General features: G+C 37.9%; 1 protein-coding gene across 2 annotated transcripts in view; it reads right to left on the bottom strand.

Moving 5' to 3' along the window:
* The window catches only part of MAST4 (microtubule associated serine/threonine kinase family member 4), a 291542-nt gene that overhangs the window by 152578 nt on the left and 117830 nt on the right, over positions 1–21134 (bottom strand). For both annotated transcript variants that reach the window (XM_054809945.1, XM_054809951.1), the window contains one exon: positions 6445–6476. In XM_054809945.1, coding sequence (XP_054665920.1) covers positions 6445–6476 — 32 coding nt within the window. The remainder of the gene's footprint in view (positions 1–6444; positions 6477–21134) is intronic.

Genomic DNA, 21134 nt, shown 5'->3' with positions numbered 1-21134 from the left:
ACTGTGTTACTTGCTGATATCACAACAGTTATTTTTGACTGTGACACCAAAAAACCCCTTTATTTTTTTTGCTACTATACCTGAAAAACCCAAAACATGGATGCAACTAACCCAACAGAAGAAAGTTACTCTTTTTTAGATATAATTTACATCAGCAAACTAAGTCTATTGCTCTAACAAGCAAAGAGTGATAAAAGCATCTGATGCATATGTAATGGCAGTGGAACTATATTTTAGCTAAGCATAAGCTGTACCCACAGTACTAACTGTACCACTCAAGCTATCCAAGTCTGGAGACAAAAAGGGCTAGCTCCTGCCAGTCCTGGCTCGCAAGCCTTCTTGCTTACCTATCTTGCCCCCGCCACTTCCTTCCTAACGAAGGTTACCATACTACATAGACACACAACAAGAACTTTCCAGGGAGCAACCTTGCCCCACATCCCTTGTCCAGGTATATCAAATTCCTCAAGCTGCCAGATGGGGTCTTCCATCAGCACACACTAAATTGCAGTAAAAATTCCTGCCAACAGAAGATACATGAGCCACAGCTATCGAGGCAGACACTCTAAAGAACAAACTGATCTAAATCTCTATACTTCCAGTGTAACAATGGTACTTAGCAAAATACTCACCTCGGGTCAACATGTTTATGTCGTGTCTACACAAATCTAAACAGCAGTAGCAGCAAAGTACACAGAGCAGCAATAAAAATTTCCAGTTCAACACTGTTTCACAGCCATGAAGAACACATTGCTCAGATTCTGTGCTCTGCAGAAAGTTCTCTCAAAGTATTAGTTTTTCACCTGTAATAATTTTAATGGAATATTGCACATTATTGTAACTTAAAACACAATTCTCTCGGTGAACAACAGATTGCAGAGGCTGTGCACTTTCACAGAAAACAATCCACACAAGTCCTAAAACTTTCATTAACAGAGAAATAGAGTTTTTATTTTAATTGGGAACACAAATTTTCAGTAACTTGAACATCTGAACAGTGCATTTTGAATAGCTTTTATAATTAACACGGAAAATATTTTATTCTCAAAAATCCAGTATTATTTATAGTGATCTGTCTAAAATTGTTTAGATAATATTTTCCGAAACTAATCGCTATTTTCCAGAACTTAAATGAAGTTTGTCTTCAGCTATAATGAATCAAATTTTAATTTCTGTGCTTTGCAAATGACGTACTACAACATAAGCACTTTCAGCACAATATAGCGCCCTTTTGCAAAAATACATGCAATGAAAAAAGCTGCAAAGCTGCCTGCATAAGCATACACAGAGGTCCTGAAACATACATACATAAGACAAAGGAAATAGCAATCTTTCTCACATGTTTTGGGGTGCTAGGAGGCTTTCATTTGCATTATTTTTCAGTTCCTCACAGTTAATCAGAATTTATTTCCTTGACTGTCTTTGATAGTTGTGTCCTTCAAGCCACAAAGTAGTCTATGCAATTAGGGAGATAAAAATCAAAAGCAGCTGTTGGGAGAGAGTTAGGCTTGTACAATCAATGTATTTCACTTCTGAGGTTTCCTTTGGGTGCTCTGGCATCCAATCTAAACACTTCCTTATCACAGGTCACCTATGTACATAGCCAATTTATATATATATATATATATTTTTTTTTTTTACAGATATATCTATCTGTAAACATACATACATACGGGCACAAAGAAACTGTCAATCCAATTCCAGTTTTGTCCACCTACATGTCAATGGCCTCAGAGCTTGCTTTTTTTTTTTCCATGTATGGTTAGCGTGATTTCATAATTCCATTCCGTTCAATTTCCTGTTCTCATTTTTTCCCTGAGGTTAACTGATAGTCCATATTTGTCATTGATAAAAAAAACTATCTTACAAAACTGTTATTAACTTTCTTGAAACTTATTTAATTAAGCCCCTAAGCAAGCAATGGTTTTAACTAGTGTTTCTCTTGAATTCTTGGCCAGTCACACTCTTATGTTGCTGTTATCCAAGGGTATCAGCTGCTTCACTGTAATGCATAAATTAATTTTATGAAAATTCTGTGACCAACTTTGACATTTCCACAGGTGCAAGTAGATTATATAATCACTGCTACTGAACTAGAGTCTATATTTTATAATTACTGAAATTAGTTTCAGAAATGTCAAGAGAAGGACAGATACAGCAAAAAAATATTGAAGTTATCTAGCTCTGAATTAAACTGAAATTGACAGATTAAACAAAAGAACGAACTCATTTAGTCTGGAAAAGTCAGGTATTTTACTTCTAGGGCAGGTGTTTAACCACTGAAGCTCTAAAGAAAGGAGGAACCTCCTCTACCTACCTGTTTACTTCTTTTTAAGTATTACTCTTTGTGAAAGGGTCCTCTTCACCTCAAAGAAGCCTGTTGTTAATTCAATTTTAGGAGAAGGGCATTTTAAACCCAAATGTACCTACTTAAATCTGAGGGTAATTTTTGTGCCACAACCTTTGAGTTCATGCCCTGTTTCTCTGTAGTTCTCATTTGGGTATTCTCTGTGGGAATGGGAAGGAAACAAAAGAGGATAAAGACATTGATGCCTCAACTTCAGTGATGGAAACTCACCTGGTTAACCCCCAACATACACAGAGATCCTCTCTGGCTACCTACTCCAGCTAGATACACTCTGAACGTGTAAAGGATAGGGACTTTTAGTTGTCAACAAGCATTTGCTGGTTCATCAATGGATCTGCATGCTTCATACACAGATGTTAGCAACACTTAACTCTGATCAAATTAAATCTGTATTTCTGGGTCTGGCTTAATATTAAGCATAAATGTCTCCCTTGATATTTGGAACTGTTCGGCAAAAATAAAAAAAATCAATAAAAATATCATAACATAAATAATCTATCCCTGTAGTGGCAGCGTGCAGAAATGCACTTCGATATAATTTTCTGATAGAGTTGCAAAGTAGGATAGTAACAGCCATGCAGGTTTACAATCATGTTAAGCTTACATAAAGCCAGTTTGGCTGCTACAGACAGTCCTAGAGAAAGCTCCCAGATATTCTTTCTGCCTCCATTTCACCACACCCTGCTGCCAACAAGGCATTTATGCAGCTGGACAGCCAAACACGCCGAAGAACCTGCATGAAGCTAGTTGCAGCCTGAATCAGTTCTGCCCGTATCCACGCAAGCACTTGTGCCAGCACAGCCAGGGGATGCTCTGAGGGTGGAAAAGCTCACTTCTTTCTCAACCAGCACCCCTTATCTCAGTTTATGCCAACTGTGCTAAGGTTAACTTTAACCTTTTAACATGTTTTTGTCTTCAATTCTTTCTTTAGGTGTTGCTATACAACAATTATGTAAAAATCAGAATTGGGTTTAATTGTAGGAGGCCCACAGAAAGCCTAAGTTATTTCATGAGATCCAAAATGAGGCCCCACAGCCATGACCATCTGGGGAAGAGTGGAAAAGTTAAGCCCCCTCTCTCTCTCCCCAAGTTTCCTTCACTTTACGTCCTCAACCCCCTCCCACAGTTCCCCCTAAAACACATTACATTTCCCATGCCTCCTATTCCAACCCCTCTAGATTATTTCTTGATTTCTACCACCACCATGCCCTTGACCTTTATGTTCTATTTCAAAACCAGGAAACAGAGTTTCATGCTATCCTGCCCTTACATCAGCTGAATCTTGTGTAACAAAAAGCAGGGAAGCTGCTAATATCCAGAGAAGTGTCTGTATTAGGACTGAGCAATGGTAACACAAATATGTCAGTGAAATGAGAGGGTATGGTTTTTAACTGAAGCCAGCTGGGCTTGTAGGTTGACAGACATGGAGCTAGACCAAAAGGTCAGCTATTAAGTGGAGTAACTCCACACATGGCAAGAACATACGTGCCCAACAGCACAATCAGGGTACCCCCGGCAGATGAGGTTCAACAAGCAAACAACCATTGCTGACTTGCAGCAGATAACACAATGTGATGGAATGGATGCCACAGCTAATGAACTCGAAATAACAGCTACTACACAGGTAGACTCCTCTGCTTATGGTTTTGCCGGCAGTAAGTCAGCATAGCCCTCTTTCACTGCATATCTTACCAACTTAACAAAAGAAACCCGAGTACCACTTCTGGTGTCAAGTTGAGCACGTAAGTCCAAGAACCTGGTTGGTTCAGCAGAATAGATAGGGAAAGGCTGGTAGTCTGTATCAGTCAAATACTTCTTTTCAAATTATATGTTACTCAGTATGCTTCCTGGCAAATACCCACCTTTCCATATAACCGCATCTACCATATCCCATCCCACTGAGACTTAGAACTGGCAGCCTCCTTTATGGTGTCATAGAAAACATAATTAAAAATTATCTGCATATATATGGAAAATATCTCTGTATGGTCCAGCCAGTAGTCAGTCTAAAATAGGTATAAAAAATAATGCAACAGATAGAAAGTTTAAATATTTTGAACACTAGCTGTTTGAAACATACGCATGGTGAACCATAAGCAAGGCACCTTTCCTCACGCATCCCTCCTTCCTTTCCTCCTCTGTTTGTATCATGTAAAAGAATAAGAGATTATTTCAAAGAAGAGGCATGGGGGAGGGCAGACACCAGTACCAGGCATTCATCAACCCAAACGTTGTTCTCCAAGCTGCTCAACTTGATCACCCCTGAAACCAGCTCCCCCTGTCCTGCTTAAAGCTGCATCTCTGGCATGCCCTTGGCTCTGAAGCTCCAGAAGACAAAGCGATATACCTACCTGGAGCCATTCAGGACCTCTAGATGTTTGTGGCAATAAAAACATAGGACTTCTCAGATTTTGAAATCCAGTCTTCATGTCAACATGTATATAACATACAAATAGAGCAGCCAACATGGCCCACACACACAACTCTGATGCTACAGCCCTTGCAAACCTCAGCACTATGAGCCCTGTTAACTAAAAGCATTAAAGACATTTTAAAATAATATCTGCAGAATCCTAAGCACATTAATAACTAGATACGATTATGACGACAAGGGGCTACTCCTTTACTATGTTAAAGTCTCAGAAACATTACGGAACATGCACCTACATCTCAGTTACCAGCTATAAAAATAAGTATATGAACACAACTGAGGTGATTGCTTTGCGCCAACTTGGAGAAAAGTATCTAAAAACATTTAATGTCAAACATCATAGCAAGAGTAAGCAAGGTCATGACTACAGATGAAAGGGGGGGAAAAAAAGAAAAAAGAGCCTTAAGAGCCATTTTCTGCTGTGGCTGAAGTCAACATTTTAGCCATTAACTTCAACAGAGGGAGTCTTTTGCCCACACAACAGTTTCAGGTTAACATAGAGCACCAAGGGCACCAAAAGAAGGCACCAAAAATAATTTTCCTTCAGTGTTTTTCTGACATTGCAATAATCAAATACTTGGTGTGGAATTAGTTTTATATTTTCTTGACTTTCCTTAAAAAATAGGTTTGCTTACTATTTAGTATAAGACTTTTCATGTTTCAGAACCTAAAACAAGAAAGTCTTTCCCAAGTCAGCAGATCTCCTACAGACTTCTGGTATGTCATTTAAGTCAAAACAACAGAGCATGTAACTGCACTTTCTGACCAAATAGTTTCAGTTATTCAGATACCTGTCCTAACTAGCACCAAAAGATACACAGCACTATCAAGTTGAAAACAAGTATAAAAAAAAAATAAAACCAAATAACTGGCCTCTTGTGCAAGGGCTTAGAGTTTTGTCACATTAACACAAGCTTATTCAAGTATGGTGATAACCTTATAGTCCTAAGGCATTTTTTCTTGTTTCTTAAGACATTTTGCTATGTTCTTACCCCAATATTTTCCCAATAAGCTGCTAATAAAGAACAAGAAACAAAACACATAAAAATAAAAATACAAGCTTTAAAATCAAACAGCTCAAAGCCATTAGAAAAACAAAGCCAAGGTACAGAAATCTAAGCAAAACACAACTAAACAACAGTATCTGAGTTCATATTATTCTGACTCAGTAACAATTTATAGTAGAATATACAGTCTTCCACTGATCAAAAGAGTAACTTAATCCTATACATTTTGTAGAAATCATCTATTCTTCGTTCCTACCTTTTCATCCACAGGTCTGATCACAATTTTATAAGAAAACAGCTTTACTTACATGTCAAGTTTAATTTATATCATTCATGAATAAATCACATTTCTTCCTTGATTTTTAACAAGAGAAATCTTTAATACAAAACAAAAGCTTCAACATAAGAACTTTTTGTCACTTTGGAAATCTCCTCTAGAAGAGGGGGACAGGCATACAAATGTTCACTGCACAACCCGCAGGTTTTCATTTACAATCTTAATTTCTTTGTATGTATTTTAAGACACATCAACTGCCACATTTAACCTTCATATTAACTGCCCTGAAAAGAAGACTAGCTTACTCAAAAACTGTCAAAACTATACTGTGAGCACAACAGAAAAAACTTAATATACTTACAAACTTCCTCTTCTTGGAAGGCTCAACTCCTTCTGCAAGAGAAAAAGTTACACTGTATTAGGAATAAAACTTATTTTAATTTGAAGTGGCCTTTTTAAGACCACTTCCCATCCCACCAGTAGCAGACAGATAGAAGTGGTATATTTGGACTACAGTAAAAGATGATACAGATTTTAAATGCACCATCTTTTACTTCTCACTTTCCATTCTTATTTGAAATATGAATATTAACAATGGGAAAAGTCTAGGCCTTTCTGTAGCAGCTATATTAAAATATTTCAACCAATAAACAGGTGTTATAGAAAAGCCTTACAATCAGAGCTATGATGCACTGGCAACAGTACTGAAGTTTGCTAGAGTCAGTGACAAAGATATACTAAGTTCTTTCCAGCATCCATCATTTGCAAAAGTTGTTAACCAGAGGACCAGAATCTAAATAGGTGACTATCCCCCACCAGTGTTTCTACATGGTGTTCTTTAACCATAAAGAAGATTAAGTACATAACAGTTTGGTCAATTATGAATCATTGTAATTTACTGCAATCTTCTGCAAAGTACTAGCGTAACAGAATCACTGTCATACAACCATGTCTGTAACTTTTGCTGAGAATACTTAAACTACTGTTTATGGAACTGACAAGATAGCCTGCTAGCCAAATGGAAATAGCAGACAAACATTTTACCAGCATTTTGGCATGGAAGAAAGCCACAAGATCCAGGAAATTTTGCCCATCAGAAATAAGTATAATATATATACCCACAAGCAGATGATCTTGTATTGTATAAATCACAGAATAACTGAGGCTGGAAGGGACCTCTGGAAATCCTCTGGTCCAGCCTGCCCAAAGCAGGGCCAGCTACAGCAGGTTACTCAAGACTGCATCCAGCTGGGTTCTGAACATCTGCAGAGATTGAGACTCCACAACTTCTCTAGACAATCTGTTCTAGTGTTCAACTACGCTCAGTTTTCTCCATTTCTCATATGAACTTATATTCTGAACGCTACATTAGTTAAGTTTCTTTGTAATCATGTCCAGCATTTGAACAAAGGGACAACCTGTCTGACGTAGAGGATACACAGATACATTTAAATTTGAAGAGCATCACAAAAGACAAGGCTGCATATGAGAATGATTCAAATTATGTGGACAGATGTCTTTAGTCACTCAATAGCATTATTTAATGTTTACTTTCAATATCCTCATAAAAGGCTGTTTTAAAGTATGTAACAGACATTTAGTTTTCATCTACAATTTATCGTAGGGAATAATCAACAAAATTCTTTCAAAAGTGAAAATATATATATATATATGCATGTATGTGTACACGTGTTTACTTCACATAGCACATAAAGGAAAGTCACAGATATTGACCAGAAAATGCACATGAAAATACAATTGAATGGATAAAAATAGTTCAGCCAGGCACCTTAGAAAAGGCCGTAAGGGAATGAATAATTATGTATTCTTTAGAGATTTTTTTAAATGGTGTGCAGTAAATAAAACCCAGGCTGCTAAATGAATGATAAGGATTAAAACATCAAGTAGCCGCTCAATTCCTGAGCGCCGCCCATCCTGTTCACTGAATGAGGCAGGAAAAAATAGTGTGAAACAATGTAATTAGAGATCATAACGCAAAGGCATAGGAGAGCAGAATTAGGGGCCTTGGTAACAAATTCTGGCACTTCCTAGGAAGTTCCAGCAACTGTTCAGAATTTGCAATTTAAAACAACATCTTTTAGCATAACATGTGCTTACATACAAAAGAACAGTTACACCTGCATACAATATTGCATTATGACGCTGAGTAATTGCCCTAAATTTAAAATGTCACATTCATAATGAACAAAATGTAACTACAATTTAGAGCCCACGTACTTCCCTTTGTATGTTTTTTCTTTAATATTTACAATGCCATTGTGTTCTATTTCTAACGTAAAACTACTTTACTTGTAATTCTAGGCACTGTCATACTGTAAAAGGCAATGATTGTGGAAAAACTGCCAAAAGGTATGAGCAAGAATCATACTTGGGTTTGCATCCCATTTAACAGAGTTGCAACGTGTACTTTAAATTTGTTTCTTAATCAGGTTTTCGGGTTTTGGTCTCTTTTTTTTTTAAGAAAAAAAAAAAACAAACCCAAAACCCAGACTGTTTAGGTTATAATTTATTGTAACAGCACAGCAAACGACAGACACTGTCTTCTGTAGACACCTGAAGCCACATTAATCTCTTGGCCCATTCTCATGCATGCCATCCTGAAGCACTATTTTTGACTATAGAATAAGGTTCCATAAGACATGATTCACTGTAATGATTTGCTGGTAAAGATGTTAGGAACTGCCAAGATCTCCCCATACAAACTAAAAAAAAAAAAAAAAAAAAAAAAACAAACAAAAAAAAACCAAACCACAAAACCACACGTATGTAATTCATACAGGAGGATTTACAAAACATTTCAAACACAGCATTTGTAAAGCCAGATTTTAAAACAGTATATATATAAACAAACAAAACAAGTAATGAAATAAAACAATTATCCTTTCTGGATAATATCTACAACCTTGTTTTTCCTATATATCAGAACGTTGATGTTAAAATGCAAGGTCACTTCTCTCATGCTTGTCCAGCTTGAGTATCTCCAAGACAAAAAAATCCACACACACCCCACACACACAACCCAACAAAAAACCAAACATAATAAACTGAAGCTTGTTTCTCTCAGATCAGGCTGAATTTTTACAGCTCCTACAAGATTTTTTAGTGTCACTTAGGACTCACCTGTTCCAAAGATTTTTGCACAGCCTGAAAAAATTATCAGCTGTGTCAGTACAGACTTTCTTACTCCAGACAAGGCTCACCAACATTATGGTAGCTTTGTAATACTACAGCAGAGCGCCACAGCTGGGTCTACACAAAGCAGGTGCGAAAAGCGTAAATATGCTCTACATGGGGATAGTCTATAGCTTAGATTAGAGAAATCATCTAATTCCTAGGTACACAAAAACTATCCATACCATTCAAAAGCTAAAGATGTCATTTTAACTCCTTTTCTCCCAGCTGTTTTACTCACAGCTACTGAAAACAGGGAAGCACTGAATGATAACATACCAAAAATCAATCAGTTCCTCAGGCTCGCAATGCTCATGTGCCAGTTATACTACAAATGACCTGTAACAACTTCAGTTTTCTGGCATTACACTGTTTCCTTTCTGAAAGTCTCAATAAAACAGACTCAAGAGACCAGCTGTCCTAGTTCTGCTACACAGCATCCAACACATACAGACTGCTGAAGGCAAAACCTTAGTGGTGTCAAGACCTTTAGATCACATGCTTAGCGGGCAAGCCACCGGAGTACTAAAAGGATAAAAAGATGCCTTCACGACCACTCTGCGTGGTTCGCAAGCACTAGTTCTGCCCCAGAGGACAACACAATGCTCTTTTGCCCTTGCCCTACAAGGTGGAATCCTCCTCTGGCCAGTTCAAGTTGGGCTGGTTTTAGGGCTATTTCATTCCACCACAATAACACAAAGCAGACTTAATGGACCAGAGACTCTTGCCCTTGAGGCCCTTTGTCTCTCAGAAAACATGGTCTGAAAACATAATAAATCTTGCCTCACGTTTAAGAGATCTGTGCAAGTCTGTGCCAAATTGCTGTGATGTTGCATTAAGACCCATGTATACTGAATTTAATTGCAGCTATCATTAATCAGCTCAAACTCCATACTCTCTGCATTTTGCTATCAATAACATGGTTTCACAAGCACAGATGCTTTTTTATTACATCAATAATTATGATTCTTCCTCTAGTACTACATATCTGAGACACTTCCGTATGGACAAGTTCAGTCAATGCACCAGAGTGCAGATAGCCAGCCTTATTTAAAAAAAAAAAAAACAAACCACACTAACTGAATAAAGCACATTGAACTTTATTCTAGGTCAAAGTCTTCACCTCACTAACTAGAAACATTGTTTAAATAACAGCACTATATAAAAAGGTTTGAACAACAGAGGTGATTTAGAAAACACTAACTTCATCTCATTTTTTGTAAACATTACCAGCAAACTACAGGAAAAACAAAATATTGAATTTCCTCCCCTGTATCAGAGGAAGAAAACATGCCATTAACTTATTGCTTGTTGCTGGGTTCAATTTTAAAGAATCAATAAAAAGCTGACACATTAATAAGCTGCTAAAGATGCAGCTAATGTTGTCAATACAGGTTGATTTTAGAACCACAGTACATTTGCTTCATCTTCCAACAACTGCGATGTTCAAATACTCAAAAAGTCTCATCTCTTCAGAGTTTTCAGTTGTCCATGAACTAGTATGAAAAAGTGAACCTTTTCAAGACAAATTTCAGTAATGCATTCTTCAGCCAGGGAGGTGTTAAGTGTGATAAGATTAATATGAGGGTTTTTCTTTTTTTTTTTACACTGTTGCTCTACCCATCCCTCATATGCTGTAAGCATCTAAGGGCTTTCTGGTAAGGGGTGTTAGATCTTCATACACTGCATTAAAAATAGGTTAACATTGTAACATTAACACTGCATTAATAACAGTAGGAAGAAAAAAAAATCAAACAATGGCACACAATTCACCTTAGTACAATCACTGACAGCAAGAGTTACTACTCTGAGGGATGAATTTGAAGGATTTTCTTTTTAAGCAATTACTATGTTTTTGCTGAAGAAAAGTTGGGGAATGACAGCAGATCTTGCATTTGGTTGTGGGAATGAAGGCAAAAAGCAGAGCAAGTGAGATAGTATTGGATTGTTCTGATCTATTAGGGAAAGGGGTTACACTGTGCAAGAGCGTTTTACAGGCTAATCTTGACCTCTTCATAAGAATGATGTATCACATCATTGTATTAATCTATTCTAAATACCTTCTAAGTGAGGCAGTGGCAGGTTATGCTTATTTGATTGCTTCCAACTTTGCCAACACCCAGTCCTTCAGATTCACGGAGCACACTGCCAAGCGGCTCAGTGTGGAGACAGATAAACCAACCTCAAATGTCCCGGTGTGAGTGTCTCACACCAAATGTGTCTCACCTGCTGTAATTCTATTTCTCTGTCAGAGTTGTCCTTTGTTCTTATGACAACTTATAGTGTTTCCTGGTTCCAAGAGCAGCAAGCCTCTGCCTTAGAAATGTTTTTCTATTAACACTAAGGCTGAATTTTAGGAGTGGCTATTGACTTTACAATTTCCAGTTCAAGACAGGATTAACCAATTTTCAGGTGCAGAAAAGTGTTCAGCTCTTTGTCGGTCAAGGTTTTTTCATTTCGATCTGATTTCTTACAAAAACAGGTATAACTATAAAATGGTTCTCCCTTCCAGGTGATCCAAGTGAGGTTGTGTTTGGACCACTTCTTCCACAGCAATCCTAGTCTGAAATGGCTTGTCCAAGATGCAATTCTATATTCACTTTTCTCAGGAAACTGTACTGACACCTCCTTCACTGGTAACACAAGTCCCAGTCAAGATCACTGCCTTTCCCTTTCCACACTGGCTGCCAAGGAGTTAGGCATTACTAATGCCTTACAGTAAAGTCTGATGTTCTGCCCTTCAGCTGGAGGCTTTCCTATTCTTTCTAGTCTTTCAGATGAAGCCACCACTTTACCAGGGTTTTGCTTAGTGTGTATCCTCACCAATTAGATTAAAAGTCATCTCTTCACAAGCATTTGCATGAATTAAAACTGCCACTTCTGCATTGGGAAGCTCTGGAAGGTAGTTACTGCTACTCAGGGAAGACTCCATTCACAGTTCTCCTATGTCACTTGCAGAACACTCCTAAGCACAGAACACAAGGCTTCTTTCAAATATTTTTAACTGTGCATTTCAATGCACAAAGATGTTATTCTGCATGGTAACTTGCACTCCTCACATCCCCAAACACTAAAAAAACCTTATAAATAATGAACTTGAAGTCAAACTAGCAACAACTACTGTGCATTTTAACAGGGGTAAAAGTAAAGAGGCACTTAAGCTCAGGTTTACCCAGAAAAGGTCACATTTTGTCTAGTGCAACATTCTATGTTCTATGCAATTCATAACTCCTCAGTTAACTTCCCAGCTTTTGTTAAGGGTACTGCTGACTATCTTTTAAAGCAGAAACTGTACTTCAGCTCAATGGATTCTGGAATGTGATGTTAAAGGAATACCCAGGTTCCTACTTACAAATAGGCATTACCAATTAAAATGTAAATTAACTGGATCAAAAAGAGTGCCAAACAGGCTACATATAAAAAACATACAATAAAAAGAAATCAACTGTTTTATCATGTACAATACAGAAGCAATTTAAATAATCTATTTGTATTTTCCTATAGATAAACCAGATACATTAAGATTTAGAATAGAATAGACTAGACTGAACTAAGTAAATAGCAGTTAAACATCTTTTACTTTACCTGGTATTCTTCTACAAACTCTTTTACAGCATTAAAAAACACTGATCTCTATGGAAGAAGGTGAAACATTTCAGAATTATTCTATGTGTTAACAGTAAGGATTTTCCTATGAACTACACTACAGTCTGAAGTCTTTCCAATTATGGGATTGGTAATAACATGTAGCAACCAAAAGAACTTGCTCAGAAAGAATTACATTAAGAAATACAATACAAATAACACCTTCAACTAAGTTTGGAAATACATTAACAGAAATCAAAGAACAAATTCTACACCAGAATGCACAGGCTTTAACTTGCATTTGGGTTGGGGGGGTGGAGGTGTTGTGTTTTGGTTTTGTTTGGGGTTTTTTTTGGTTGTTTTTTTTTGTTAGTTTGGAGGTTTTTTAAAACGTAGACAAAGGACCACAACAGTTCTTCAGAGACAGTAGCAAGAATCTAAATTAATGCCTAGTATTCAAAGATATTCTCTGAAGAGAGAGGATACTACAGGAGTCAGTCACTGGAAGAAGTTTTGAGTATAGTCTCTTTATTTACCCCAATCAAATTGACTTGTCTAGAAAAAAGAAAGAAAAAGTCATTCCCTTTATGGGAATAAAATTAATCAACACAGAAAATGAGGGGGAGAAATGCCAATTAAAAAACCGAACAACCAAAAATCTGCTTATTGGCATGTCTAATTTACACCAGCTGAATCCATAAATACTCAATGCTTCAGGGACATACCAAATCAACAACAAAAAACCCCACCCAAGCACTGTATCAGTAACCTACCGGTCAAATGAGAAACAGTAACGCAGCTGAGAATTATTCAGATTATGCTTAATAACATTATCTCTGCTGTATCTCAAGTTTTCAGCCAAAAGCAGCAGTAGCAGAACACACAACTCCACTTCCTTACAATAACAACACAGCATAGCTTTTTTGGAGAGTAGCTACTGTAATTAGAAAAAGGTGAAAACTCCCTTTAATGAGAAGCACAAACCCTGTTGAAAGACCAGTCTGACTGTTGCCAACATCAACTCAGGAAATCTTTGTATTCATCTTCTAGTGGTCTGAACTTTACTTCTTTCAAATACTTTCTAGTAAGATATAGTAGGAAAACACTACTTTAGGTTTTGTCTGTTGCCTACCATGTTGCATTCTTAACTCAACTTTTAAAAGATCAATAAATAACCATGCTTCTTTAATGAAAAGGCGTGAACAGTCTGAATGATCTTTCCACCTCCAAGTACACAAAATCATTTCATCTAGCACAGTGTTAGAAAATCCAGGCTCCACTCTGACCTGCCATCATACAACCTATTTCACCCCTTGGCAAAGTACCACATCACCCTATGACTAATAGAGAAAACACATGGACTGCAAAGTGTTTGAAACACCAACACTAAACAGATCAGCTACCAAGTTCACACAAATATTCCCATCTTTAGAGTTTAAGAGTGCTATCATATATTAAAGGAAAAGGAGAAGAAAAAGAAAAAAATCACACAAGACACAGATGCCAGCTGCTGGTATAACTGTTCAGCTGAACAAATACGAACAATGATACAGTTTACCAGAATTGGAAACCCCTGAATCCACTTTGACTAAAGCCAAGGATTTCTCTATGTTCTGTTTGATTCTCTAGGTTCTTTCATCAAACAGAAAGCAGTAGTTTTTATATGGGCATACCTACAAAGGACTTTGTGTACTATTAAAAAGCAAAAAAAAAAAAAAAAAAAAAAGCACGCAGCAGCTCGCTAGCTTCGTCACTTCTTGACAATACACCTGCTGGAGACCATTATGCCCACAGGAATCTAGTTGCCTTCCTTTTCCCAGCTGTGGATCACGTTTTGTATTTTATCATGTTTTGTACTAGACAATGAGTACATTTGGGAGCTGCTGCCAAACTGCTGTTGAAATCAGTAACTAGAAGACAAAATGATTAAGCTTGCCTTCAGCATGAAAGAGATTCACCTACATTTAGGCTTTGACTGCAACAGCTTTTGTTCGTAATTTTGCACAGGATAGGGCTAAAAAGAAGCCCAAAACACATTTATTCTTTTTTCTAGGTCTGATAACCACTAGCAAAACACAGGCCTTGCTCTATCTTGACACATTCAGTCATCAGCTAGAAGAAACCATGTACACCGAAAGGGAAAAGTACACTGGAACCAAGTTTTAAGCCATGTTAATGGGAGGAATTGAGTCACACAAGTCTTGCCAACGGACTCTTGTGCCCATAGTGCCCACTCTAGGGCCCACAGAGCTAAACTCTGCAGCTGCTCTTCACATACAAGGATAAAGAGAAGATTTTGGGCAGGCCAGGAACAAAGAGCACAAATAACTCACTTCCCCCCTCCCTCCTCCTCCCCCCCAAAAAATCACGTGGAACAGCAGTGGCAAACCACTACTTTTTCACTTTCAGCAAACAATAGAAACAGATATCTCTTTTGCAGCAAAACACTAATTTATATTTGTTCTGTTAATGACTCCAGATCTTCTGCCCCTTATGCAATTAAAGGTCTCAAAATGAGTGATTTTGCTTAATGTTGACATTTTACTCGGTATTCATAAACTCAAATTTGATCAGTTCAGTTGACCCCATAGATTACTGGTAATACATTCCACTGATGTGGAAGAAAGGTTCAAGTTCTAGGGCAATGGTCACACTGGAAAAATTGAGATTGTCTGGAGACCAGCAAGGTAAATATTAACCCCATTTGTGAAAACAGCTTAGTCAAAATGAATGCTTTGTTTTTTTCACTTCAGAACTGTAGTTGCATGTTTCTCTGGAAGTTGAAATTCATTTCCTACAGGGCTTTAAATGCCCTGAAAAATTTGAAAGATCCACACTAGTGTCTGTCACTCCCAAAGGAGAGCCCATTCTAGCTTAGGGAGCCAGTGTCTCATATTTCTTGTCTTTGCCACTATTATAAACCTAAACATCTCTCGTCATGGGCCTTCTTCAACACATTTCCTACCTTGTCTCCTGCTTGTTTGCCACCCTTAACGCTGAACGGCAAAAGGCGACTGTTACTACTCTTCTTCCTATATGGTAGGCAAGAGGACACCCCCACCAGCAGCTGTTGCAGAAATCTTCAGTTATTAATCAACACTCCAAAGCAAGAAAAATTGATTTCAACCTCTCCAAAGACAATATGGCAAAAATCCCGTGATTCTTATTGATACTACACTAATTTATCTAATTAGCTGCAATCTCAATCTTGAGTATCCACTGCAGGGAAGACAAGAAGGAGAAAGGTAATTTTTCTTTGGGGATTTGAATACTCTTTTTAGGTATACCTTTCTTTATCAGAAAGGGATCACAATACAAATATTAGCAGTCTGCTATTTTTATTTTCGTCCAAAAGTCTCAAAATGTGTGCAGATATATCTGCTACATCAAACATTGGTCTAAAAACTCTGATGTGGGCAGGAAGCTGACGTCTAGCAAAGACCACCTTGAGGCACAACCCCAGCTTCTTAATACTGACAATTTCACTGGAAAAATCCTTGACCAAACAATGCAAACTACTAGACCAGTTCTGGACCACTGTGTATAAGAACTTGTAAACTCTTGACACAAAATAAATCACTGTTTCAGCCTAGGCAAGATTTTCAGCTGAAAGCCACAGTGGACAGACAATCCTTCTTACCTACAGAATGCAAAAATTTAACAGTGATAAATCCTTTTCCATGATTTATATCATTATTTTGTCTCTCTGTATCTGCTAGCAATAAAGTCAGGTATACTTTATGGTTTTTGTTTGGACTACTAACATTCCAGGTAAATTGAGATTAGGACCCAGATAATCTTTTGGTTTATTCCTATTTTACAGCCAATTTCATCCCCCTACTTGTCCAATATGTCGGATGGATTGTTCCAAGTCAAACTACAATAAATCACATCAGCAAGTGTATTAAGTTTGTGCAAGCATTACATTTTTTAAATTCCCTTTTACCTTTGACTGATAATCCTATTTATACTGTCTTAATAAGGTCTAACAGGATAAGTGAAGGTTATTTGAATTTATACCTCTGTTAAGTTTGTCTGCAAGTTTCTGTCATGAAAGATCCACTAATTAATGGGAAGAACTTTCCAAAGGCACAGAGATTTCTTGTGCGACTAGTCTCAAAGATCCTCAAAAAAAAAAGATAAAAAAGGAATTAGCACAACACTTTCAGTTATGCGTCTATTCAACATGAAGCAAAAGTTTAGGAGTAGACAACCATAGCTTCTTCTCTACACTTTCTAGCTGTTTTAAGCCAGCAGAAGGGAACTCAATCCTTAACAGAGTCTGCAGTAGGGAATAGCATAAAAAATTCCTCCTAGTTCTTCTACTGATTTATATGAGTCATCTGGCAGGCTAAGTCTAGCAGCTTTCACCTTTCCTGCAGTCACGCCACCAAGATATCTGAGTAAAGCACCAGTGTATTTTGCATGATAATTTCGTTAGTGAAGATAAGTACATACAGAATAAAATAGTTCCCTGGAGGAGAAAAAAACCCTGTCTTTTTGATGACACAAATCTTATCTCAGTGTGTTGAAATACCTCCCAACACTGTTTTCCCCCCGCCCCATTTCTTGGTAAACATTTCAAATTCTAGCCCACAACTTGGCCCCACCTCCACCCCTTTTTTGTGTCCACCCTACACAGACATCCCACACCTAAATGAGGATGTATGTCCACTGATTTCACCACATCTTAAGCCCAACTTTAAATTTCTGTAATATTCTTCTGCATACATAGCATTTATGCTAGCCAAACAATTTCTAATGTTATTTCTACCACAGCTATTTCTATTTTAATCAACTGGGAGGCATGCAAGCACCATTGTGGACGGAGGTCACACATTTTAAGTAACAGCTGCAAACATCTAATTATAACCTGGTGTTACCTTCTACAAAACTAAAGTTTTAGTAAGGGAAAAAGGGAGTACTGTGGATTTGTTTCCATTTGGGGGCAGAAGGTTATAAAATCTCACATGTGAATACTATGAATACAATTAATATTATACTACTGACAGACTGACTTGTTCGGGGATTAATTTTATAAGGAAGACAACCTTAACTTGCCAAAAAGAGGATCCACTTGTAATATATGACTGCAAACTATCTTCTGCTTCTATTTATATGCCTGCCAGACTCCTTAACCTTTGGTAAACACAACTTTCTAGCAATCAATTAGCCATCAAATCAAACTTCTATCAGCTGTTGCCAGAGAGGAGTGCCAGGGAATAGTAGTACTTTCTCTGCACATCCCTGCCTACTGGATGATTTCTCTTTTAAATGAGTAGATCCTGTGATGAACAAGTTACAGTAATACCCTACTCCCAGAGTAGACTCTGCAATTTGTGTTGAGTTTGCAGCAAAAAGCAGTAAAATTCTAAGAATGCTTGTGGGTTTAAAACACCTGATCCATCTAGCCATCTATTATTGACAGTCATAAGTAAATAATTTTACTGAGGCTTCCCACTTATTTAAGACCTTCAGTCTAGGCTTAGCAGGTGGAGACATGGTTCTCAACAGCAAACTATTTGCGAGTTACAGAGGTAGGCAGAGGAGAAAACAGTTCTAGAAATTTTTTATCAGCTTAGAAAGTAGAATATGTGTAACTGACTACTGTAACTCCAGAAGTAACTTAATAAACAGACCTTCTTACTTATGAAAATCTTTATTTACAGATGCTGCAGAAATTCTTTTGTATGAGTTGAGGAAAGATTACCATGCTCTGATTAACTAATTGATAAGGTACTCACACCAGAATGACTTAAAAACAAACTAATTCTATCTCTGCAGAAATGTCCTTTCTCTTCACAACCAGCGTGGACTTCTTCATTTGATTCATTCTCTCAGTGTTTTTTTCCAAGCTAACAAAATTCAAAGTAATCTTCATAACTGTTACCTACAAGTGTTCCAAATTTATACTGGCAATTTATCTGGAATATAGCTTTATTTTTATTATGTATTGAAACACAAGAGTTCGAAAATAGTCAGAATGTTTTCCCTTATAACTCCTCCTCAACCCCCATGTTCCCTTATCAAATTGATTTTTGACTGTCACCTTTGCCAGCTTTGTAAATTAGTGTTTTATTTCATTCTTCAGATCATTACTCCTCCAGTACTCTAACACTGTCTACCTGTGTTCCTATTTGCTACCCACAAAAGTTCTAGTAAACAAATCACCCAGCAACCCTTTAAATTAAGTTTCTGTTTCAAGTCACCACCAAGTAATGTAATATATACAGCAAAAGATACGTAGAGAATACATCTATACTGTTTTTATGTACGTCTGAGAACAAACACAGCTCTGTGGGTCAAAGCAGTCTAGTTAGAATCCACAACGCTGAAGCATCTTTTGTACCATCTCTACTGCTTATCAGCTAGAAGATGCTATGCTGAAAAAGCCACTTGTGAGCTTTGCATTGCTACAGAGCAGGCAGAGGCTAGCATGCAGCAAGGAACACACTGTTCAATCACAGAACAACTCAGGCTGGAAAGGACATCTGGAGGCCATCTGGTCTAACTCTCCACTCAAAGCAGGGCTAACTTCAAAGTGAGATTAGGTTGCTCAAGGCCTCTGTCAGTCAAGTTTTGAATACCTTCAAGGATGGAGCCCTCTGGGTAACTTGTTCTAATGCTAAAACACCCTTAATTGAGAAAAATTTATTCCGCCTATTCAGATTTTCCCTTCTGGCAACCTGTGTTTCCTCTCATCTTTTCGCAGTGCACCTCCATGAATGACTCTATATCTCTCTGTATATTCATTAGAGATAGTGAAAGACAACCATTAAATCCCATCTCAGCCTTTGTAACACTAAATGAATCTAGCTCCTCAGCTCTTCCCGGTACATCATGAACTCCAGCATTTTTTTTGTACCAAGGGCCCAAATCTAGATGCAGTTATTTCAGATGCATCACCTAAGTGCCAGTTAGAGGCGAGTAATTACCTCCGTCAACTTACTGGCTATGCTCTTTGATTTTACCTTCTTTCTCCATGTCCTGTGATTAGACCAACAAATATATAAAGGTCCTATTCATACCTTCAGCAGCTGTTTAGCCCTAGTTAGGTAAGCATACTAAAATTCTTGCCACTGCTTATTCTGCTGTCAAATGGTCACTTTCACACCCAAAACATGACACAAGGCAAATCAGTACTGAATGGATGAAGGAAGTACTTCCTCCAATACCTGGAGAAAACTGTCCTCCCTCTCAAAACTTATTACTTCCTCCATCAGATGGAGATATCAGTCTCAAACACTTCCAAGCTTGACCCAAAAAAGACTGAAGATACAAAGTTTCACGGAGAGGACTAACCTAGGAACCTAAAACCACCACCACCAGCTGTAGGCCCTAAAATTGAGATCCAAAGAGAAATCTATAGAGAATCAGCTCATCATCATTGTTTGAAGCCCAGCATTCCCTGACTTGCATCAAATAAATCAACCAATCATAAGGTTGGACACAAGGTCATAGTTGGCCAAGTTCACAGCACCATTATCTTTACAATTCTACTATCTTTTTTGCCAGGATAGGCCAAGGTCCTCTCCTGAAACATTAGCCTCCACATCAGAAGTCAACACAGCATGTCCCTTGCTGCTTTGGGTCACCCAAATCACTAACCCACAAATGAACTTCATCTGGATCCATGATGATCTGCAGAATGTGCGCCTAAATGCAGGTGAATTACCTGTAGGCAGCTGACCATAGGTGGAGGATGTTCTAGGTAAGTTGTACCTCAGTGTCCTCTGAATCACTGCTAACGCTTGCTCCAAGTCTCCCAAACAGAGTTCCTCTCCCATATCCAGGAGGTACGAAGCCAGATGCAGGAAACACAAGGACCAGACACGCAGAACAAAACACCCCTACAGCCAACCAGGATGCTCTCCTAGGCACAAAACCAGTATTCCTTTACTGGTCTTTGATGGTTTTCCCCCACCCACAGTGTCCCTGATACAGGCAACAGTCTCTGCAAGCTGTGTAGCCTGGGCTCCATAACATCCTGCCACCTGGGCAAACAGCTGCTACACAGGAAGGTAAGACGAATAAAAGGGATCCCACCAGTCTTTACGGAGCCAAGAGACAACATACCATTTGAAAGTAACAAGTCTGTTTGGTTTGTTGTTTGTTTGGGTTTTTTTGTTGTGTTTTTTAAACTAGAAAGAGCCACATCAACAAGCTTAAAGAAAGGCCTGTCAGCTTTGCTGATGGCAATTTGCCATCTTCAGTCGAAAAGCAGCAGGCAAAGCAGCTCTTGCTTTAGGATGGCAAGATGACCATGAGACTGCC

This window comes from Grus americana, chromosome Z (genome assembly GCF_028858705.1).
Source record: "Grus americana isolate bGruAme1 chromosome Z, bGruAme1.mat, whole genome shotgun sequence".
Classification (NCBI taxonomy): domain Eukaryota; kingdom Metazoa; phylum Chordata; class Aves; order Gruiformes; family Gruidae; genus Grus; species Grus americana.
The sequence above is the reverse complement of the archived record's forward strand: the minus strand, read 5'-3'. Positions and strand labels throughout refer to the sequence as shown.